This window comes from Aethalodelphis obliquidens, unplaced genomic scaffold, assembly GCF_003676395.1.
Source record: "Aethalodelphis obliquidens isolate GAN/ISIS:26980383/991018 unplaced genomic scaffold, ASM367639v1 scaffold29, whole genome shotgun sequence".
Classification (NCBI taxonomy): Eukaryota; Metazoa; Chordata; class Mammalia; order Artiodactyla; family Delphinidae; genus Aethalodelphis; species Aethalodelphis obliquidens.
The window spans coordinates 12,010,263-12,034,817 of record NW_020837973.1 but is presented as its reverse complement, the minus strand read 5'-3'; the positions used below and the strand labels follow the sequence as shown (position 1 = coordinate 12,034,817).

At 44.0% G+C, this 24,555-nt stretch overlaps 1 protein-coding gene across 4 annotated transcripts in view; it reads right to left on the bottom strand.

Annotated features, from left to right (window-relative positions):
- Positions 1-24,555, bottom strand: part of TRIO (trio Rho guanine nucleotide exchange factor) — a 363,915-nt gene that overhangs the window by 113,750 nt on the left and 225,610 nt on the right. For all 4 annotated transcript variants that reach the window (XM_027125334.1, XM_027125333.1, XM_027125336.1 and 1 more), the window contains exons 14-21: positions 21,065-21,260; positions 19,110-19,276; positions 17,463-17,582; positions 15,529-15,720; positions 15,009-15,158; positions 11,386-11,500; positions 8,761-8,876; positions 5,353-5,475 (exon numbers count right to left, since the gene is read on the bottom strand). In XM_027125334.1, the coding sequence (XP_026981135.1) occupies positions 5,353-5,475; positions 8,761-8,876; positions 11,386-11,500; positions 15,009-15,158; positions 15,529-15,720; positions 17,463-17,582; positions 19,110-19,276; positions 21,065-21,260 (1,179 nt within the window). The remainder of the gene's footprint in view (positions 1-5,352; positions 5,476-8,760; positions 8,877-11,385; positions 11,501-15,008; positions 15,159-15,528; positions 15,721-17,462; positions 17,583-19,109; positions 19,277-21,064; positions 21,261-24,555) is intronic.

Here is a 24,555-nt window from a genome sequence, read left to right as displayed (position 1 = left end):
TATTTTTGTGTAGGGTGTTGGGGAGTGTTCTAATTTCATTCCTTTACATGTAGCTGTCCAGTTTGCCCAGTACCACTTACTGAAGAGGCTGTCTTTTCTCCACTGTATATTCTTGCCTAATTTATCAAAGATAAGGTGACCGTATATGCATGGGTTTATCTCTGGGCTTTCTATCCTGTACCACTGATCTATATTTCTGTTTCTGTGCCAGTACCACGCTGTCTTGATTACTGTACCTTTGTAGTATAGTCTGAAGTCAGGGAACCTGATTGCTCCAGCTCCGTTTTTCTTTCTCAAGATTGATTTGGCTATTCGGGGTCTTTTGTGTTTCCATACAAACTGTGATATCTTTTGTTCTAGTTCTGTGAAAAATGCCATTGGTAGTTTGATAGGGATTGCACTGAATCTGTAGATTGCTTTGGGTAGTGGAGTCATTTTCACAATGTTGATTCTTCCAATCCAAGAACATGATATATCTCTCCACGTTTGTATCATTGTAATTTCTTTCATCAGTGTCTTACAATTTTCTGCATACAGGTCTTTTGTCTCCTTAGGTAAGTTTATTCCTAGGTATTTTATTCTTTTTGTTGCAATGGTAAATGGGAGCGTTTCCTTAATTTCTCTTTCCGATTTTTCATCATTACTGTATAGAAATGCAAGAGATTTCTGTGCATTAATTTTGTATCCTGCAACCTTACCAGATTCATTGATGAGTTCTAGTAGTTTCCTGGTGGCATCTTCAGGATTCTCCATGTATAGTATCATGCCATCTGCAAACAGTGACAGTTTTACTTCTTCTTTTCCAGTTTGGATTCCTTTTATTTTTTCTTCTTCTCTGATTGCTGTGGCTAAAACTTCCAAAACTATGTCGAATAATAGTGGTGAAAGTGGGCAACCTTGTCTTGTCTCTCATCTTACGGGAAATGGTTTCAGTTTTTCACCATTGAAAACGATGCTGGCTGTGGGTTTGTCACATATGGCCTTTGTTATGTTGAGGTATGTTCCTGCTATGCCTACTTTCTGGAGAGTTTTCATCATAAATCGGTGTTGAATTTTGTCGAAAGCTTTCTCTGCATCTCTTGAGTTGATCATATGGTTTTTCTCCTTCAATTTGTTAATATGGTGTATCACATTGATTCATTTGTATATATTGAAGAATCCTTGCATTCCTGGGATAAACCCCACTTGATCATGGTGTATGATCCTTTTAATGTGCTGTTGGATTCTGTTTGCTAGTATTTTGTTGAGGATTTTTGCATCTCTGTTCATCAGTGATATTGGCCCGCAGTTTTCTTTTTTTGTAACACCTTTGTCTGGTTTTGGTATCAGGGTGATGGTGGTCATGGTGGTAGAATGAGTTTGGGAGTGTTCCTCCCTCTGCTATATTTTGGAAGAGTTTGAGAAGGATAGGTGTTAGCTCTTCTCTAAATGTTTGACAGAATTCACCTGTGAAGCCATCTGGTCCTGGGCTTTTGTTTGTTGGAAGATTTTTAATCAGTTTCAATTTCAGTGCTTGTGATTGGTCTGTTTATATTTTCTATTTCTTCCTGGTTCAGTCTTGGCAGGTTGTGCATTTCTAAGAATTTGTCCATTTCTTCCAGGCTGTCCATTTTATTGGCATACAGTTGCTTGTAGTAATCTCTCATGATCTTTTGTATTTCTGCAGTGTCAGTTGTTACCTCTCCTTTTTCATTTCTAATTCTATTGATTTGAGTCTGCCTAATCAATTTTGTTTATCTTCTCAAAGAACCAGCTTTTAGATTTATTGATCTTTGCTACTGTTTCCTTCATTTCTTTTTCATTTATTTCTGATCTGATCTTTATGATTTCTTTCCTTCTGCTAACTTTGGGTTTTTTTTGTTCTTCTCTCTTAATTGCTTTAGGTGTGAGGTTAGGTTGTTTATTTGAGATGTTTTCTGTTTCTTAAGGTAGGGTTGTATTGCTATAAACTTCCCTTAGAACTGCTTTTGCTGCATCCCATAGGTTTTCGGTCGTTGTGTTTTCATTGTTATATGTTTCCAGGTATTTTTTGATTTCCTCTCTGATTTCTTCAGTGATCTCTTAGTTATTTAGTAGCATATTGTTTAGCCTCCATGTGTTTGTAATTTTTACAGTTTTCTTCCTGTAATTGATATCTAGTCTCATAGTGTTGTGTTCAGAAAAGATAACTGATATGATTTCAATTTTCTTAAAATTACCAAGGCGTGATTTGTGACCCAAGATATGATCTATCCTGGAGAATGTTCCATGAGCACTTGTGAAGAAAGTGTATTTTGTTGTTTTTGGATGGAATGTCCTATAAATATCAATTAAGTCCATCTTGTTTAATGTATCACTTAAAGCTTGTGTTTCCTTATTTATTTTCATTTTGGTTGATCTCTCCATTGGTGAAAGTGGGCGTTAAAGTCCACTACTATTACTGTGTTACTGTCGATTTTCCCTTTTATGTCTGTTAGCATTTGCCTTATGTATTGAGGTGCTCCTATGTTTGGGTACATAAATATTTACAATTGTTATATCATCTTCTTGGATTGATCCCTTGATCATTATGTAGTGTCCTTCTTTGTCTCTTCTAATAGTCTTTATTTTAAAGCCTATTGGGTCTGATATGAGAATTGCTACTCCAGCTTTCTTTTGATTTCCATTTGCATGGAATATCTTTTTCCATCCCCTCACTTTCAGTCTGTATGTGTTGCTAGGTCTGAAATGGGTCTCTTGTAGACATGATATATACGGGTGTTGTTTCTGTATCCATTCAGGCATTCTGTGTCTTTTGGTTGGAGCATTTAATCCATTTACATTTAAGGTAATTATTGATATGTATGTTCTTATTACCATTTTCTTAATTGTTTGGGGGTTCTTATTGTAGGTCTTTTCCTTCTCATGTTTCCTGCCTAGAGAAGCTCCTTTAGCATTTGTTGTAAAGGTGGTTTGGGGTGATGAATTCTCTTAGCTTTTGTTTGTCTGTAAAGGTTTTAATTTCTCAGTCAAATCTGAATGAGATCCTTGCTGGGTAGAGTAATCTTGGTTGTAGGTTTTTCCCTTTCATCACTTTAAATATGTCCTGCCACTCCCTTCTGGCTTGCAGTTTCTGCTGAAAAATCAGCTGTTAACCTTATGGGGATTCCCTTGTATGTTATTTGCTGCTTTTCCTTTGCTGCTTTTAATATTTTTTCTTTGCATTTAATTTTTGATAGTTTGATTAATAGGTGTCTTGGCATGTTTCTCCTTGGATTTATCCTGTATGGGACTCTGTGCTTCCTGGACTATTTCCTTTCCAGTATTAGGGAAGTTTTCAACTATAATCCCTTCAAATATTTTCTCACACCCTTTCTTTTTCTCTTCTTCTTCTGGGACCCCTATAATTCGAACGCTGGTGCATTTAATGTTGTCCCAGAAGTCTCTGAGACTGTCCTCAATTCTTTTCATTCTTTTTTCTTTATTCTGCTCTGTGGTAGTTATTTCAACTATTGTATCTTCCAGGTCACTTATCTGTTCTTTTGCCTCAGTTATTCTGCTACTGATTCCTTCTAGAGAATTTTTAATTTCATTTATTGTGTTGTTCATCATTGTTTGTTTGCTCTCTCGTTCTTTTAGGTCCTTGTTAAACGTTTCTTGTATGTTCTCCATTCTATTTCCAAGATTTTGGACCATCTTTACTATCATTACTCTGAATTCTTTTTCAGGTAGACTGCCTATTTCCTCTTCATTTGTTTGGTCCGGTGGGTTTTTACCTTGCTCCTTCATCTGCTGCTTATTTCTCTGTCTTTTCATTTTGCTTAACTTACTGTGTTTGGGGTCTCCTTTTTGCAGGCTGCAGGTTCGTAGTTCCCGTTGTTTTTGGTGTCTGCCCCCAGTGGCTAAGGTTGGTTCAGTGGGTTGTCTAGGCTTCCTCGTGGAGGGGACTGGTGCCTGTGTTCTGGTGGATAAGGGTGGATCTTGTCTTTCTGGTGGGCATGACCACATCCGGCGGTGTGTTTTGGGGTGTCTTTGAACTTATGATTTTAGGCAGCCACTCTGCTAATGGGTGGGGTTGTGTTCCTGTCTTGCTAGTTATTTGGCATGGGGTGTCCAGCACTGGAGCTTGCTGGTTGTTGAGTGGAGCTGGGTCTTAGTGTTGAGACGGAGATCTCTGGGAATGCTCTTGCCGAATGATGTTACGTGGGGCCAGGAGGTCTCTGGTGGACCAATGTCCTGAACTCAGCTCTCCCACCTCAGAGGCTCAGGCCTGACGCCCAGCCAGAGCATCAAGACCCTGTCAGCCACACAGCCAGGTACGTGGGGAGTTTCTTGCCTTTTGGGAAGTCTGAGGTCTTCTGCCAGCGTTCAGTAGGTGTTCTGTTGGAGTTGTTCCACATGTAGATGTACTTTTGATGTATCTGTGGGGAGGACGGTGATCTCCACGTCTTACTCCTCCACTATCTTGAAGGTGTCTCCTCAGGAACACTTCTTTTTACCCAAAAATTATTATGCAGCTTCATCATTTATTTTCTACTCTTAAATGTGAATTAATTTCCAATTTTTTCTAAAACCTTAACTCTATCATCAAAAACAGAGGTGTCCTGAAAACAGTACATAGCATGTATATTCAAAACTTTGCAAAACAAAAAACAAGAACACCACAGGTTGAGAAGGGAAGCCTAGAAGCCTCAAAATTGTTTTGAGGTAAAAGAAGGAATTAGCCCCTGCAAATATTTTAATTGAGAAAACATTCATGTCAGTGTGTGAATTCTTACACATCTGCTTAAAAATTCACAGTCACATGTACTGCATATGCCATAAAGATGTATTTAATTCAGCAGAAAAGTGAAAATGCCTCCAGTTTTATAAGCCTATGAACAGCCACTGACATAAACTCTGCCAACTATAAAACCCGGACAGCTTCGTGACTGGACGACTGGGCATGATGCTACTGCAGCAGTTTTCACTGTTCAAGACAAGGAAAGGAAACACGCACAGGATCCGTCTAAGTCAAGCTGGGAACACCAGCGTTCCATAAAAATAGCAAGTACTCAGAAAATACTTGGAAAACCGAATGAAAATAAGAGAAGAACGAAAAGGACAAAGAAGAAAGAAAAAATAAAGGAAGGAGGTGGGAGGCATTTCCAGAAATCAGAGGCACAAAAAGGAAACAGAGAAACAAAGGGACAAATGAGGACAGTGTGAAAGGCCTTAGAATTACCACTAAAGTAGGGTCTAACAGTCCATCTGGCTCATCCCGTTCCTCCCACTGCATAAGGTATTTCTTCAATGAAATTTTTAGGAAAGATCTCTTTTACACAAAGTATCCTGTTTGAGGTTTTCCTGGAAACACGCAGGAGGCACGCAGGCACTGAGCCAATGCAAGCTCACCTTTGCCGTGATCTGGAAGTCCTCGTGCTCCTTCAGCAGCTCCTGGGTGTGCTGGATACTCGAACCTGTGGAGGTGTGTGTGGAAAGGTAGAACTCCCCGCTGTCATGGATCCACTCCAAAGCCTAGAGACGGAAGGAATGGAAACAGGTTCACGGCTCAACGTCAGTGAAGCAAGTCCCAATACCTCAGTATCTCATTTAAACGCAAAGTCACACTCCCAGGCGCATCAAGAAACACTCCCTCAAAGAGAGATGAGCTTCTGAAACATGTATCTTAATTCCAAAATTAAAAGTTGACATTCTAGAAAACTGTAATCATGTCACTTAGGCATCAATGATAACAAGCTCAGGAGTTTCTTATAAGCATGAACCTAAAGGGCCATAAGAGTCCAGTGAATAGCCTCCCTCAAGAATACTGAGAAAGTGTGGGGAACGGGAAGTCTGAGACCCTCGCATTGCTGAACACCGAGACATTCGCGTCACAGGGACTTGACAGCCTTCCTGGGGTGATCTAACTTAAAACAGGAAAAGAAAGCAGATGCAAATTCCCAGCTTTCAAATGTACAATGTTAGCCGTTTCTTCCTATTCCTGCCTTCAGTGAGTCCTGAGGTGTGCACCCACTTCACTGGCCTTCTGGGGGCTCCTACAGAGTGTCATTATGCATAAAGATGCTCTGGGGAGACGCTGGCAGAAGTGGCTTAACCTCCCAGATGTAGGAGAGAGATGACCCCACCTGGGAAGAAGGGGGCCGGCAAGGTCCAGACTGCAACAGAAGGACACATTCTGACTCCTATTCTTTCATGGTTTTAGATGGAAGCCATTTTTTTCCTTCTATGTGCATAGATCTGAAGTGAAATCTTACTTAAACATAAACATCTGAAAAAGCAACACTATGGAAAAGAAACATAAAAACATGGAAGCTTTCATATCTGCCCTTCGCAGTATCTTAGTCGTCCGCTGTGATTTGCTGGTCTTGGAACAGAAACATCACCGTCTCTATTAGATACTTCACAGCATTTATGGCATTTTAGAAGAAAAAAATGAAAAGGAAACCACGACCCAGATTACTTACCATGCAGCTTCCTGGCTGGGAATTTACTTTCGTTTTGCACAAGCATGGCTATCCCATCTCTGAAACAATGCTGCCACTGACAGTGCATCAAGGCAGAAAGCCATTTGGGTCAATTTATTCAAAGGTCCCTACTTCCTCCGTTCACACAGCGAATCGTGCCCAAGCGCCCTCTATGCAGGCAGGTGCTGAGGGGGGCGCTGGGGTGGGGGAGGCTTGGGCCCTGCCCTTGTGACCATGAGGGACCCGCAGGCTGAGAAGGGATGGGCTCAGGAGGAAAGGGGCCCTGCACAGGGGGAGGCTGGAGGTGAGGCTGGAGGGCGACAGGGGGCCCTCGGAGGCCGCAGGCCTTTGGACTTTGGTCTGGAAGTGAATGGGGCTGCCACATGGAAAAGGGACTGCAGTGGAGAGTGAGCGAGAGAAAAGCAACACCGGTTGGCAAACCGGTCCAGGGGGTTCATATGAGACATGGCTAGGCTGGTACCCGTGATGGCTCTGGGGGCGGAGGAGAGGGCAGATGTGCTGCATCAGGCCCCAATGAAGGGGTGAAGCTGGGAAGATGAGGGAAAGGCGGGAATCAGGTAAGATGAGGGCGGGGACACGGCGGACGGGGAGTCCCGGGTCCACTTCTGCTTTGGTTAAGGCCAAAGTGGAGAGACGCAAGGAGGGAGCTGGGGTTTCTACATCTGGAGACCAGAAATGGAGGTCAGGGCTGGGAGACACCAACAGTGAGAGCTAAGGAGAGAGGAAAGAGAAACAAGAACAAGCCCTGAACTGAAAGCCAACTTTCAGAGGCAGAGGTAAGGGAGAGGGGGCACAGACAGCCCGGGAGGAGCAGCCCCGAGGCAGGAGGTGCCCAGAGCAGAGCAGGGGCTGCAAGTCACCTGCCACAGCCCACCCATAACTCGGTATTTACTGTGGGACTGTTGTTATCGTACAGCACAGAAGCCAACCCTACAGGGCCGTGGGCTGACGGGCCATCATCTGTAACGGCAGAAACTGAATGATTTTATTTTTGGCATGCGAACTGGCTTTAGGAAAAAGCAACAGCATATTCCATTATTCTTCTCTGTCAAGGGCATTATTTACAATTTTGTTCTCTGTAGCTGAATGACTCCTTGTCTTTCAACAGAGAGATAAACAAAGACATGAGAAAAGATTATGAAAGAGTCTCTAATTAGAAATAAAATCAGGCCCCCATAAATCTGAAATACGGTTAGATTATCCTTAAATAAAATGTTAAGAAAATGGAATTTAAACATTAAAAAATACTACCGCTTGCCACCCCTGCTGGGAACGTGGTAACTGCATCTGGGAAAGCCAATCAAGACAAGGGAGAGGTCGGGTCAGGGTGCCAGGTTCAGGGACCATGAACTCCTGCTTATGCCCTGGGACACCGAGCTGCCCAGTGAGAGACTGACATTTACCAAATTAAACAAAATATGTTCCCCAAGTGAGAAACCTGTGCTGAGGAAAATGTAATCTTTCTTGAGCTAATCGGATTTTATCGAATGCCTACGCTGCATCAGGCACGTGTCAGGTTTCCAGGTGGATCCAGAAGACAGAGCAGGTCACACGCGGTCACCAGGGACCGGCAGCCCTGAGGAGGCCCTGGGGACGTGGTGCATATGAGGCGACTCGCGGGGGCTTCTGAGAACAAGCCTTCTCCCTCCCGCTCCCTCCTGACCCTCCGAATTCTGGACTAATGGGCACGGATTCCTAGGCTACTGTTAAGGCCAGAGAGAAGTGACAGGCATCTTCCTGTCTGAGTTACAGTCAGACAGACTTTACCCTAAAATGATCTCCACGACTGGCCATCGATCCCAGAATGACTTCCGGCAGGCGGGGGAGGGGAGGGGGACGCTGCAAACGTACCCTCTTGAGGTCCCTGCCTTAGCCAAATGCGTGACCTTTTTTTGAGTATACTGAACTCTCAGAAATTCTGCCACATTTCTTACTTAATTTCAGCTCAGTTTATCCGAAGAACACAATTTTGTCTTGAAGATATAAGGACGCCAACATGGAAAACTGCCCACCGTATTATCTTACAGTGACTTAAATCATCACGACCACGACTGCGTGCACTTCGCTGTCTTAACTGTGGGGTGACGGCAGCTCGGCAGAGCTGAATGGCACACCCGCTGAGGCCAAAATCACCGAGTAACACACTTTTACGAGGCTGGGGGGTTTTCTGGCAACAAACGGTCAAGTAAAAGGCAAGGCTGTTTGGATGATCAGGGAGTGGTTTTCCACCCGCTGCCACGTCAGAAGCTGCCCGTCTGACGACGGAGGCCTGGGCGCGGGGAGAGGGCACCGGGAGGGCTGTGTGATGGCTGACCTGCTTGGCGCTTCGCTCAAAGACCACGTACTGCTGGCACTGGTCCAGCCGCCGCTTCCTCATGGTCCAGTAATGCAACACCCTGTTCTCCCGCTGGAAGAGTTCATTCAAGATATCTGAGAGAATGAAGAGAAAGCCGCATGTTGGTGCTGGCCATCAAGCACAACACCCACAAACTCCCATTCATTTTTATTTAAAGACATTTTAATGCAAAGGCCGTGGTGAGCCAGAGTATAGTCACTGAGCCGCACGGCCGGCCTGCCTGGCTCCTTGACACGCCTGTCCAGACCTCTCCTCGTTCTCTTACTCCAGTTTACACTTAGGACTGGCATCACCCGACACTCGAGTTGGCCTCTAATCCCTCAGGTCGCCTGGGTCAGTGGGGTAGCTACTGAGTCCCCTGCTGGGGCAATCTGACAATGGCTGGAAAAACACCAGTATTAGATGTTTTGTGCAAGACCATGAGAACCTTCCTGCGGAAGGAATTTAGTATACATCAAAAGATGTCAGATGAAACAGTGGAGTACTAGAAGAAAATGATGGGGGCTTTAAAAACAAAACCAAAAACATAAACCCTTAGGAGAGGGAAGGAAATGAAGTTGAGAAGCATGAAGCTAGAAAGGAAAAGTTAAAACAGCAATCGGATTACAAGAGAATTAAATAACCACCGCCATAAAAATAGGACACAAGTAAAAAGCCAGGAAAAACTACTGGCAACATAGAAGGTGGATCTAACTTACTTAACAGTCAACAGGAAAATATGAATAATCTGTTAGCAAAGCGAGCAAAGCATATAAACGTGGAGGTCACGGTCATATGAAATGAAACATGGCCACTAAAGATACAGAAACGTTTCGTCTCACTCAAACAATGAGACCAGTTTACACCACTCCCTGGCAGGGACGACGCTGCCCAGGGCTAGAAGGGACAGAGGAAACCTGTGTGCCTGTATTATTGGGGGAGGAAAATGGAGCACAACCCCTGCAGAGGTCACCTGGTGACAGGTAACGACACTGAGTGGTGCGCACCCTTGAACCAGGAATTTATCTTTCAGATACGGTGCTGGCACAAGCTCTCGACACAATTTGTACACAGATGCACACACACTGAGGTGCTGTTCGGAAAAACTGGCAGCAACGTATGAGCCCATTGATTAGGGGTCAGATTAAATCAATTACAAAGTCGCCATACTGGACGTTAAAAGTAACAGAGCAGATCTCCAAATTCTGATATAGAATGAAATTATTACTAAGCGTAAGAAGAAAACTGCAGGGGAATATAGTCCCACTTCAAAAAAAAAATTAAAAAGCCAGATGGGTGAGTTGAAGCTACACGTTTGTATCTCTGCATATTTCCACTTATGTGCATAGAAGGAAGCACAAAAAGGTCTTCACAGTGGTTACCACTGGCAAAGGAATTTAGGTAATTTATATACATTTGTACACTTTAAACATTCTTTACACTGAGTCTGTTTTTACTCTAGAAGTTTACAAAGTAAACAGATAAAAAAAACTTCAGAAAAAGATTCCCTGACTGAAATTGCAAATCAAATAAGTAGTACCTGGAATATAACTTTATTGGAAAACTTTAAAAATAATAACCTCTCCACAAATATTTACCGAGTTCCTCATAGGCTGAGTACTTTGTGAGAAACAGGAGCCTGCAGGCAGCATGTACCCGCCAGCTCACTGGTTGGTCCTGTTACATTATCTTTGCTCGACTGAAAAGTGAACTAGTTTAGTGAAGCAAATTAGCACTGAAATTTGAAGCCTGTCAAAAAATAAGCTACCACTTAAATGAAAGGAAAACGAGCGTAAGTCTTTTCTAGTCTCTTATTTCCGTAGCCTCTGCCTGGGGCAGGACTGAAGCTCAGGTGAGGATTAAAGCTGATAGAACAGGGCCTGAATACCGAGACTGTTTTCAACAATTCTCCTCATTTTCTGAGGACCCACTTCCATGTCATTTCAATTAAACTTGTAAAAAAATTTATGATTAAGTTTAAAATGATGTATCACCTGGATGCATTTTCACTGCAAAATATTCAATCAGAATTCTACAGCATAAAAATCATCAGTACCCTTAACTTCCACCCATGACAACCCTACTTACACTTTAGTATAATTGTTCCCAGGTCTTTTTCTATGCGTGCGTGCGTGCGTGCGTGTGTGTACGGTTTTGTACATTTTTAAACTCAAATGATACCCATCTATCTATATAACATTCTTTGGCAATTTGCTTTTATTCATAATGCTTTAAGTATATAAAACTGATACATTATGGCAATGAAATGGGTATATAATTTTTGTGATTTAAACTTTTAAAAGTATTTGGCCTGTAGCTAATTCTGGCTTTCATTTTTTCCCGATTTATATTTTCACTTACTTTTAACAAAACAGTCGATGCCAATAAATATCCTGAGCATGCTGCATTTTCTCCGTTTATATTCTTCAACTTTATTCAATAAATTGTCAAGCTATACATCTGTTTAATATTTTATTATTAAAATAAGATAACTTAGGAGAACTTTAATGATATGAAAAGGACATTCCAAATGAAGCCCTGGACCAAGATTTTAGAACACGTCTTGTCAAGCTCATCCGTCAGCTGACTCCTAGGTGTACTCACTTTTCACTTGTTGTTCAGGGGCTTTGATATGTGTCACCATTCCAGGCATGTTCACGCTGTTCCTGTGCAGGTATTTCAGGAAAACATCTGCATTCCTCCTAGCAAGCGTGCAAGCCTAAGAAATAATGCAGAGCAACGTGTTCATGTGACTCATACAGACATGCATCTTCAGTGTATATGGATGACATCACGTGGCTCTAACATAGGTCTTAATCTAAAGCATTCATCTGGCCAATCTGTGTCTGGAGAATACATAGGCTAAATCCTATTTCAACTTAAAAAAAATCTCTGTCTTGGAGCCCTTGCTCTGCTGAACCCAGCTGCTATGTTGAGAGCTGCCCCATGGTAAGGTCCAGGTGGCCAGACACTGAGGGTGACCCGTGGCCTGCAGCCCGAGAGGAAGTAAAGCCCTTCCCCAGTCGAGCCTTGAGGTGACCACATCCCTGACCAACAACTTGATCACAGTCTTGGGAGAAACCCTGAGTCAGAGGACCTGGCTAAGCTGCACCGGGATGTCTAGAAAGGGCAGAGAGTAAATATTTTCAGCTCTCCGAGTCATGTGGGCTCCATCTCTCTGTTGCAACTACTCAACCTGCCCATTGTAGATGAAAGTGGCCTCGACTGATAAATGGGAGTGGCCAGGTTTAGCCCTCAGGGCTTAGCTTGCTAACCCTTGGTTTAAGCCATTGAATTGTGGGGTGGTTTGTTATTGTGGTAATAGAAAACTGATATTCCATGTTTGCAAACCGAATAAGTAATTTCATTCATGTATTTAAAAAAGTTTTATTTAAGAGAAAAGAGATATAAATATGAAATCAAAATGGTTCAGGAAAAAAATCCCTTAATTGTAATAGAAATGGAAATATCTTGCACATTTCCTAGCCCGGATCTGGAATCAATCTTTTTTTTAAGGAGCTCGGTCTCCTTCTTGTGGTAAATGGCACTGAAAGCCCACAGTGTGGGCACTAGGGATGCTCGTTATCATTGGGCTGGTCATCGTTCCTAGGCCTTTTCAGTAAATGGAGCTGCAACACCTTTTTTTTTTTTTTTTTTTTTAATTAAGAGAAAAATACATCATGAGTCTCTAATGATAAGATCGAAATAAGTTGTCATTCCAAACAGCAAGGAAGCCGTAAAGACTGCTAGGGTTACATCAAAAGGACATCTGAGCCAACCTGACCTGAAGGGGCTCCCACTAGTGGGACAAGTTGAATATAGAAAGATAAATGACTGTAACTGATTGAAACACACCAAATGTTAAAATCCACGATGATACTAAAAGAACAAATTAATCATATGCAGAGGCTGCTAGGGCAGCAGATCATTATTCTGAAAATCATAAACAAAGGGAAGGAATCAAGCATTTACCTCCCCCCCACCCTTTTTTTGGACAAACTCTATTTTAGCATAACCAAATAGCTGAGGAGGGAATAACTGCAGCTAATCAAGGCAGAAAGAATGATAGAATGCCACCATTTTGCAACTCCTAATGAAACAATATCACCACTGGCTACCAAACCCAGTGGGTGAAAGGCTGATGGGGAAGTACACAATGGATGACATGGACTTACGACATCTGAAGCACTGAAAAGCCCTCATATCACAGAGACAGCCGGAGAAGCAGACCTGTGTGTGTCCTGGAGCAATGCCGTTGGAAGTACACAACACCACCCATCAGGTACCCTAAGTGTACCCCACACACTCACTTAAACCTGAACCGGGTCAAGGCCCTCAACACAACTAACAGAAATGAATCCGGGATGGTGCTAAATGACTCCACAGGATGCAATTACCAAATCCAGAATGAGGGAAATTCCACAGTATGAATAACTTATTTCTTCAATTAACAAATGCTAATAAAAGGGAGGGTGGGATTTAGACTGAAAGAGACTTAAGAGACATACCAATCAAATCAATGCATGCTCTTGTTTGGATTTTGATCAAGACCACGTATAAACACATTTATGGGACAATCAGAGAAATGTGAACACCATTGGATTTTATATAAAATAAGAGTTACTGTTAATGTTTCAAGTCCAATAATGGTATTGTGGTTGTAGAATGGTTTTAGAAAGGTAGAATTTAATGCTTAGATACACACAGAGGTCTTTATAAATAAAATGGTGTAATATCTAGAATTTAAAATAATCCAGTTAAGGTGGGTATATGCCCATATGTTGGTAATTATTGAAGCTGGGTGAGAAGTACATGGGGGTTCATTATCCTTTCTCTTAATTTCCATAAGCATTTTTAAACTTCCATAGTAAGTTTAAAGATATCCAACACACCAAAGACATAATCCTAGTTGAATGAAAGAATCTGACCAGGTCTGTGATTATTTTTGTTTTGTAATTTTACCTAAATATCTTTCTTAATTATATTAACTAGGTAGTATGTAATTTTGTTTTATACTAAATGGATTCCAGAGAAAGAGAGGCAATTGTAACGATTCCACCTCAAAACATCCCAGTAGTGGTGGACCTTTCCTAAACTTAAACAGCATGGACAAGCAGGGGTGGGGCTTTCAGGTCCTGTTTGGAATAGTTACAACTAATGACCCTGGGAAGCTCCAACTGTTTTCCCACCTTGATTTGCTTAAAAAGAAAATCTCTGTGGTGGAAGCTCATAATAAGTTACCAGGTTAGAATTTTCAAAGAGTTACAATTTGTTCTCCCAGACTAAACAATAACTCTCTGTCAGCTCAGAGGATCACCTTCAGAAATGAAACAGAAACAGAAATGATTAAATGTGACAGGAAATGGTGTCAGAGAGGTCAGGATGCTGGAGCAAGGAGGAAAACTAAACCAAGTAACATGGAAAGTAAACACCACACCTAGTTTTCATAGGTCTGAGTGGCCACCAGCAGAACCTCAGGAGAACTTTTTCACAAGTGAAAGAATGCAACGTGGAAACATTCAAAGTCAACGTATCTAAACATTTTGACCACTTTTTAAAATTTAATGGTTGCAAAGCACACCAGTAACTCAGGTATGGACTATATATACAAATGACAAAGCAGGCTTGATAAGTGCCTCATTTAAAGCTTCTCAGAGTTAAAACTTTCAGCCAGGCCTTGAATGGGATTACATTTCTCTTGCAGGAAACACTTCCTGAATAAGTACAGTATTAGTAACTGGTCCTGTGAACCACAAGGGGTGTTCCTGCTTTGTGTCCACTCTACGCTGGGCTCACACGTGTTCCGAGACAGTCTTCATTCCTCAAGAGGCTGAATTTCCAAAGGAAGATTATTTTAAGCTCTAGGCATTTTTGTTCCCCCAAATCAATCTCTCTGCGTGTCTGTTCAGGATCACTTGGTATTGTGACTTCCACCCGATCTTTATGCACACAGGTTTCTGTCTAGCTCTCTGTCTGTGGAAACTAGAAGGAGGGTACAAATGACAACTGAAACAAGATTTCAAGATCTCCGATCAGCTGACTTATGACTGAGGCAGGGTCACCGCGATCTCTCTCCAGGGCAGGGGCGCTGCGAGGCAGGCGGGGCCGGAGGAGTGGCCGCAGCTGCGGGACTGACGGTCCGGACGCCCCACCGGCTCAGATGGACCCTCGGGGGGGGCTGCGAACCCCGTCACTGAGGCACCACACCCGGAAGGCTGGCTCCGTACCTTCAGGAACGCTTCCTTCTGCTCAAGGTGCTTGCTGATCATCGGGGTGACGTGGTCCGTCTCGGAGTTGGGGCCCAGCTTGTCGGCCCCCCCACACCAGTCCTCCTCTCTCTTGTACTCCTGCTCCAGGCTCTCGAGGACACTGCAGACCTGCGGCAGGAGAGAATCCGGGCTCAGAGGGACCACTCAGCACCCATGGGATGACGAGTGCCGGCCCGAGGGCCGGGACCGCCACCTGGCGTGCGGCCATGCAGGCTTTCAGAACAAGGCCAAAATACAAGGTGAATTTCCCTCCTCTCTCTGCCCTGTGTCAGGCCATCCATTTAAATGAGAGGAAAAGGGACATCTCCTCAGATCCTTTCCGACCTGCTCTTTTTTGATACGTAAGGGAAGCAAGAATAATCTTAATCCCATAATGCTGCTTTTCTCTGCTCGACTGGCCCAGGACTGACCGGCGAGGTAAGGACTGAGCCGTGCCGTGCAGTCAGGCTCAGCAGGCGGCAGCGGCAGGGAGCCCTACCTGCTCCGAGGTCTTGTAGAAGGCCACGGACGCGTTCACCAGCTTCAGCCGGTCCTCCATCTTGAGCATGAGCTGCTGCCAGTGCGAGGCCACCTTCTCGGCACAGTCCCGGATCATGTCCATGTCGTAGTGGTTGGCCTGCAGCATGGCTTCTGCCTTCTGCTGCACCTGCAGTGCGCTCTGGTGGGTCTTCTAAGGGGGGGAGAGAGCGGAAAGCTCTTCAGCGGGGGTGTCGCGCACTCACGGGGAAGGAGCGGGAAGGCCGCAGCTCTTCCTTCTGCTCGCTTTTACGGGAACGACTTCAGTTAACACTCACTAGGACGCTTCGAAAACCACAGCTGACAGGTTAGTTAAAAAAAAGCTTTTACGCCTACCAACAACTATTTATATTTACCCAGGGAATGATGAAATGACTTAGGACTTTCCAGAATGGGGTCTTGGTTGTGGACTTTCCAGCTTTTGAGAGATAGCAGGAAAAACCCTTAGCAGCCAATATTCTAAAAAAGCTGTTGAAACGTTCCAAGTTTATTATTCCTATTGATTCTTCTTATAATAGCGGCCGGGGGCTAATGAACAAGTGGACAAAAAGGTGGCCTAAGTGAGTGCTCTTTATTTCACTTTTACCTTAAACTCTGGACTCGAGTAAAAGGTTTTCAAAAACTACTGATTTAAAAAAAGAGAAAGAGAGAAACACAGTTAAAAGCTAAAAATGAACCAACTGTGTTCTCTGGAGGTCCGTGCCAGACAATGAATCTATGAAGACAAACTGGCAAATCCGGTAACAACTCCTGCTCTCGTATCCTCACTAGAAGCTTCTGTGAGGGGCTGAGGTCAGGGTCCTCGGGGAAACCAGAGGGCCCGGCAGGGCAGCCGTCAGGGGGAAGCACATGGGTCTCTGTGGACACAGAGTTTTCTCTTTTTTTAAACAATGGCAAAATTTTGCATTTCACCTGAAGTGGTACTAACGGCCCCATAAAACACTGTACCCAGCGTAATCCTGTCCATTACCCAGACGGTGAGGCGCATCAGTGATTTAATTCCTAGAAGGCACTTGGCACAGGGTACGATTTTCACAAGATTCACCCAGAGTCTGGGCTTCACGGAGAAGTGTTAGTGTCTGTCCACTGGCGCTGAATAGTGAGTAAATTAATCTAGGGAAGACATTAATGGTAATTTCTTTGGTTTTCATCTCTGGCTGAGAATATGTATATAACTAGAGCAGGAAACAAGTTTTCTATAATCAAATGCTCTCTTTCCCTTGACCGTGCCTTGAGACCACCCGTCACAATCATTAACTCCTCCACCCTCCAAAAATACTCTAAAATGAATTAATCCATATGCTGTGAGAGTGACTGGCCGAGCCATTTTGCTCAAGTCCCGGCACAGCACTGACTCCGTCAAGGCACAAAACCCTCTGGTGAGGGACGCTGCTTTTCCCCAGGGTCACAGGAGCTCTGTGCACAGCACTGTTTATGGGGGAAAGGGAACTGGTGATTGGCACCCGGTCCTCAAGAGCCACCCCAAGTGCCCTGATTTTTCAAGACCGGTTACACAGCAGCAACTGTGCCTATAACATCAGCAAAATGTGAAAAACCTCAGCTGAGACCCCAGCTCGGGCTCCCTGGTGCCGAGATGTTCCCGACAGGTGAGGTGCATCCTGCCAGGGCCCTGACAGCAAGGGGACAGCAAGAGCCACCCCCGGCCTCTGGGACCCTTGTGGTAAGGTCGCCCTGGTGGGCATGGACAGCCTCCCATCACTGCAGTTGCCAGACTGCTTCCCCCTCTTGTAACGAACTGCAGGCTCGTAAGCGCAGCCGTTTGGGGTTCCACTAAACCCCCTTTGGCTCCCAGGGTCAGTGCTGTGTGAGGGGACTTAACAGGCTGGTCCTGAGGTTGGAGAGGCCGGGTTCCGAGGCCAGGCCGGGCGTCCGCACCTCGATGGCGTGCTGGAACTGTTCGTGCTCCCTCTGCAGCTGCTCCGCCTCCTGCAACGAGCTGGCCGTGATGAGCCCGGCATTCAGCATTGACTCTCCATTCCGGATCCAGCCCAGCACCTGAAACACGACACAGGGAACTCCATGCAGCAGCCCCTCTGGGGCATCCAGGCCATGGACCAGCAGTGACGCAGTCCAAGTGCACGGCGGTCGAGCTGCTCACTTAGCTGCGAAGCAGGGATTTCCTCGTGATCCTACTGGCAACAGCCTGCTACCCTTCCCTGGTATCTGATCGTTAAGTGCTGCATTTTAAAATTAATTCTGTCATGTTTAGTTTCAAGTGGGAGCTGGAAAAGGTGGAGGGTCCGGAGGATTGATCATCAGTCCACAGGTGAAACCAGACTGAGGATCACATACGAGAAAACCTACAATTGCAAAGAATTCCCTGATACTCAAAAATATGTATCTTTCACTCCTTTTAGGCCTCGTGGACGTGCAGAATTAGCAAAGTGCTCGATAAGGGAACTGTTTTGATGTCACTAACGTATTTTCCACTTTAGAGTCAGTGTTAAGACAGCACACTGACCCAAGGATGAATTTAGCTGTTGGCTAATGCTCAGGGCCACACCACCAGATTCTTAGCATCACAGAATGAGAAGTCAGTTCTGACCATGGAAGCCACAGGGATGTGGAAGGTCATTCTGCGTAATCATTTGTGGCAGAAACTGCTGGTTACTTAACCAGTACCTAGTTTCTTCATGTCCTTTACTCAGAAAATCCCAACTTGGGAAACAGCTTAAAATAAAGCCAGTTCTCAGCTCCTATGACAGCTTGGTTGCAAATACGACACAATTCTAGCCACTGAGATCAAAGCAGGGGCTTCTGGGCCATTTGGGGAACACATTTCTTTTCTGATCCAGGTGCTGCCTCTTTCTTGATATGCTTCTCCCTTCCTGATACCTGGAATGTGGAGGTGATGGCTGGGGCTACAACAGCCATTTGGCAACCATTAAGCCCCTCCAATCAAACAAACAGATGCCTTTCTACACAATTACAAGAATCCCAGAAAGCCATACTTCCACGGTTTCCCTGCTCACATGATAAAATGTAACAGACATGCTAAATATGCACATGCATGGAATCCCACTGGCACTGAACCGAAAGCAATCTCTTCCAAATGTCCCATTTGTATTTTGCCATGCTATCTGGGAGATGGGAGTATCGTATCCTGAGAACACAAGAAGACCCAAGCCTACACAGCCTGTGATCCCGGCCAGACTGATAACAGTCTATTTGGGGAAAAAAAATCAATCGTATAGTTATTCAGCCCGGGAAGCAACGTGGTCAGGGTTTCAGGCAAGAGACGACCAATAACAAAACAAGCTAAGTGGAGGTGACTCTCAAGTGACCAGTTGCTGGGTGACGAAGGCTTTTCCACTCCAGAGTAAACACAGAGCTGCCCAGGCACTGGCTCAATTTTACACGCTAGCTGTGGTGTGTCGGGGGTGTGTTGTATTCTACACCAGGACAGCTGTGTTCTGATCAGGGACAATCTGCCCCAAGGCTTACACATCCGAGCTACCAGGAGAGCACTCATCGAGCGCTCACTTGTCGGCTGGGTCCCCTTCACTCCGCACATTCGTTTACCTGCTTCACTTCGGCCTGCAGGTGGCGGAGCTGCACACACTGCTCCAGGTGCTTCCGGTGTTGCTCGGCTGCTAAATCCAGCTCCTGCTGCTTCTCGTGGAGAAACTCCAGCAAGTCCTGGACCCGGGTGGCCATGTCTACGTCTCTGTCGCAAAGCAGCTCCACGCCTGCGGACATTGAAGGGAGGCCCGGAATTCAAACAGCACTTCAACCTGTTCTTTTCTTTTTGTTTTTTTAAAAATATCTTTATTGGAGTATAATTGCTTTACAGTGGTGTGTTAGTTTGTTTCTGCTTTACAACAAAGTGAATCAGCTATACATATACATATATCCCCATATCCCCTCCCTCTTGCGTCTCCCTCCCACCCTCCCTATCCCACCCCTCTAGGTGGTCACAAAGCACCAAGCTGATCTCCCTGTGCTATGCAGCTGCTTCCCACTAGCTATCTATTTTACGTTTGGTAGTGTATATAAGTCCATGCCACTCTCTCACTTCGTCCCAGCTTCGTCCCACCATCCATGTCAAGTCCATTCTCTACATCCGCATCTCTAGTCTTGTCCTGCCCCTAGGTTCAACAGAACCATTGTTCTTTTTAAGATTTCACATATATGTGTTAGCACACTGTATTTGTCTTTCTCTTTCTGACTTACTTCACTCTGTGTGACAGACTCTAGGTCCATCCACCTAACTACAAATAACTCAGTTTCATTTCTTTTTATGGCTGAGTAATATTCCGTTGTATATATGTGCCATATCTTCTTTATCCATTCACCTGTCGATGGACACTTAGGTTGCTTCCATGTCCTGGCTGTTGTAAATAGTGCTGCAATGAACATTGTGGTACATGTCTCTTTTTGAATTATGGTTTTCTCCAAAGAAGATATACAGATTGCCAACAAACACATGGAAGGATGCTCAACATCACTAATCATTAGAGAAATGCAAATCAAAACTCAATGAGGTATCACCTCGCACAGGTCAGAATGGCCATCATCAAAAAATCTACAAACAATAAATGCTGGAGAAGGTGTGGAGAAAAGAGAACCCTCTTGCACTGCTGGTGGGAATGTAAACTGATACAGCCACTATGGAGAACAATATGGAGTTTCCTTAAAAAACTAAAAACAGAACTACCATACGACCCAGCAATCCCACTACTGGGCATATACCCTGAGAAAACCGTAACTCAACCTGTTCTTAAGGGAGCATGACGTACATGCTGCATTTGTGAACTACCTGCCCGGCGCCGGGCCAAGCCATTACTGTGAAGGCCAAGTTTGAGGAGGTCAGAGGCAGCAGAGGAGGTTTATGCCTGCCTCCGAGAATGTCTCAGAGGATAAATTCGATGTGGTCCAAAGCCAAATATAACATACAGCTAATCAAAGCAAACCCATTTCCTATCAATCTACTTCTGCTCCTACACTGATATCTGGTGAAAGTGAGTCCTTTTTAAATGCACAAACTTCGGTTTGTTTCCGTTGTTATCCACTGTATACCCGTTCACTCTTGAGGAAGCATTTAGTTTGACTTGTGTAAAATGAGTAACGTAGGACACAGGTTGTTGCTAAGTTTCTAACTCTACAGTTCCCTCTATGTTTTTGAGCCTATAGTGACATCTGCTGGTAAAATATAAAACTAAGAAAAAAATAAAGGACATGAAAATATTTTCTTGGGGTTTACATTTCATTCGTGGAGATCCAACAATATATAATTTGTAAAACTAAAGCTCGTGCCACTTGAAATAACATGCAGGAATATTAAGGGTAAGTACACTAGTCAATGTTAAATGTGATCATATTATGTGGGTGAAAGAAAGCAAAACGTTTCCTTTCAGAGAGCAGGTATTTATAACACCTCAATCACAGGGGTAAGTGACCTGCGCACACCCTGAAAGGAACCGGATGCGCTCCTGCGGGGACACGAAACCCGTCCCAGGGCGGAACGCGCTGCTCACCAGAGGCCTGCACTTCGTTGACATATTGCAGGAGGTCCTGCCCTTGGTGGATGACGTCGAAGGTCAGGTTATTCATGGTCAGAGCCTTATCCGCGTGGTGCTGCAGGCGCTGCTCTGCTATTGTGAGGTCCTCCGTGTCAAAGTCATTCATCTGCTGAGAAAGCTCGTCGTTCCAAGACTCAAGGTCTGAGATGATCTGACAGAGGAAAGTATCTGCTTAGGACCAAGACTTAAAAATAAATATCTGCTGTGACGTCTCACTGTGCCAGGTAGGGAAGGAAGAGAATAAGGTGACTGTGTCCAAAGGACACAGGAGCCAGGTGACTGGGACCATTAGACCCTAAAAAAATTTACCACAATTGAATAAAATACACGGAATATACGAAAGTCCATTAATTCCTAATGATGTTAAAAAAAGATCTAAAAAGCCAGAAATTAATGAAAAGCTCTTTGGTTTTGATTAAAGGGAACCAACCTTCATCCACAAAATTGGTTCTTAAAGGAGAAAATTAATTATTTAAGCACACAACGAAGAAGGAAAGTTCCTCTTTACAGTTAAATCTAGCTATTAAATGTAGAAATAATAAAATTAAAAAACTTCTTTGTAACCAAAAAAAAAAAAACTACTACTACAACACCTGTTCAGGTAAAAGTCATCAGCGCCCAGTGAACTATCCCGAGAGGCTGACGGGGACCAGGCTGCACCTCCTGCCCCAAAGACCGCCCACAGAATCCCTGCAGATGCGGGACCAGACAGCACACGCCTCCTGACAGGAGCAACCATGCTGAGCCACCTGCGCAGCTTCTGGTACCAAAATGAACCCGAACCTGACTGGGTCTTCCCATCTGCCTTCTAAGGTTACAGGAAATGCCGAGGAAAGACCAGCAGTTAAACAGCCTACCAGAGATCAAGTGAGAAAATGCAAAACGTGGGACCTGGTTCCTCTGACAACTGAATGTTATTTCAACAAGTCACAACACGGGAAAAAGAGAAGGGCGGATGGGGGGAGGATTCTAGATGAAAAGGCTAACCACCAAACGCAGGGGCAGACCCCACGTGCCTCGTCTCTGCAGTACTTGCAGAAATCTGAACAGAGGCTGGGTATTAGCAGACACCAAAGCATCACTCTTAACGGCGAGGTGCTTAGGATGTGGTTATGCAAGAAAATGGCCTAGTTTTTAGAGATATTCACAAAGCCTTTAGGACTGAAACGTGATCAGCTGGCAAAGATTTCCTCTGCAACACTACAGCACAGCAATAGCAAGAGGATACTTGACGTAAGAGGGGCAAACTCATGTTGAATTTACAGGACAGGCATCTGGAAGGTCATTGTACTATTCTCGCTACTTCTGTGTAGTTTGAAAACTTTCATGCTATGCTTTTTAAAAACTAAGACCAAAAATTATGAAATCCAGAAAGGAGGAGAAAAACTTGTGAAAGAATATTATACTCCACACTTCAATGAAATAGCATTTCCCATAGATCCTCATTGACTTTGTCCACAGGAGCTGTAAGGAAATTAGTTTGAGAATTTGAGAATGTGAGAGAGTTTACACAGAATCCAGCTGGGAGATGGGAAGTAATAAACGTCTTAAGGCTTCTCCAAATTCCTATTGCCCAAACCTTCCTGATTTCTTCCTTTTATTACTTGGTCTCCATAATATATGTGCACATTATATTAATTTATTAAATTATATCAATTTATAAAGTAATCATTTTAAACAACGCCAAATTAGACACAAACCAAGAGGCTACGAGAAAAATATTTTTTAAAAGGAAGGAAATTACCATAACTTTAATCTTTATTTCTATTCTAAGGGGAATTTTTAAAATTAATTAATTAATTTTATTGATTTATTTTTGGCTGCGTTGGGTCTTTTGCTGCTGTGCACGGGATTTCTCTAGTCGTGGTGAGTGGGGGCTACTTTTCATTGCGGTGCGCGGGCTTCTCTTGTTGTGGAGCACGGGCTCTAGGTGCACGGGCTTCAGTAGTTGTGGCTCGTGGGCTCAGTAGTTGTGGCTCGCGGGCTCTAGAGCGCAGGCTCAGTAGCTGTGGCGCACGGGCTTAGTTGCTCTGCGGCATGTGGGATCTTCCCGGACCAGGGATCGAACCCGTGTCCCCTACATTGGCAGGTGGATTCTTAACCACTGCACCACCAGGGGAGTCCAGGAATTTTCTTTCTTAATGTTTGTTTGTTTTCTGACACTGAGGGAGAAGAGAGTTAGGTGTGGTGGTGAGTTACAGACTCAGCGACAGTGCCTCATGGAGACAACATTAGGCTCAAAAAACACTCAAGAAATGGACAATAAACAAAGGTCGATGTGCTAAAAGCAGCAGGATTCAAAAACACTCACTGAGCACAGAGAAACGCTGGCGATGGTCAGGATCCAGGATCATCAGGAAAAATCCTGCCCTCACGTTCAGCATCGTTAATAACCACACAAGCCAAGAAAAGAAATCTGTGGCACAAACAAAGCTCCAGAAAGGGGAAGGCTTTTTTGAACAGAGATTCTTTGAAGGAATAACTTTGACACAATTTTTTGTAATGTAGCCCCGAACTTTTAGAAAGTCTGTTTTCCTTTCTAAATGCAGATAGTTATGACTGTTCTCCATAACTAAACTGTCACAAGATGCTAGTGTAAGGCTTTTGTTGTTCTTTTTAGACCAACACAGCAGATTTTATATGGAATATTTGGAGACTGAAATAGCAATATTCTAAGCCATAAGAAACCCTGCTCCACTTCTGAGAGATGGAAATGCTATTTCAACTGAAATACAAGTGATACGGGGGATTTTTCTCACTGACCAGGTAACAGATGAATTTCTGCCACAAAGATCACTCCATGTCTCCTATGGGCAGTCAGAGGGGGCATCTTCCCAGACAGGAGAGGAAACCCCTGAAGAGCCTAAACTGCTCAGCTTTTCACATTTTCAGGATTACTCCAGAGAACGGAGAGAGGCTCTCAGGCTGTGACATTTAAAAGCTTTTAAACTATATTTTAGCTGGTCTGTGACTGAACTGCAGGGTTACGTTTCCAGCTTAGGAAAGCCGTTATCCCTGGCCGAGAGCAATGGCTTTGTTGAGGCCATGTGGAACTCTGTGGCTATCATGTGGGGAAAATGTATGTTTTTGGTTCCTGATCTACGTTTTAAAACAGTAGTTTTATGAAAGTAGAAATACAATAAAAAAAATTTTTTTCCCTTTGCGATAACATTAATACAAGTAAAGCCAATATTTTATTTCAAATATCAAAATGTCCTGGAAAGAAAACTTCCAATAATACTTCTGATTGCTCTTTGTTTCTTGATCGAAACTATTCAGTAAGCAGCTAAGTCACCAGGAGCAATTCCTATGAAGTGGAGGTTGAGAGGAAGGCAGCCATGCTGGCTCTTCTGTTCATGCAGCGCTGCACCCTGACCCCGGCCAGCCCCCAATGATGCGCCCTGACCCTGGCTACCCCCCGATGATGCGCCCTGACCCTGGCTACC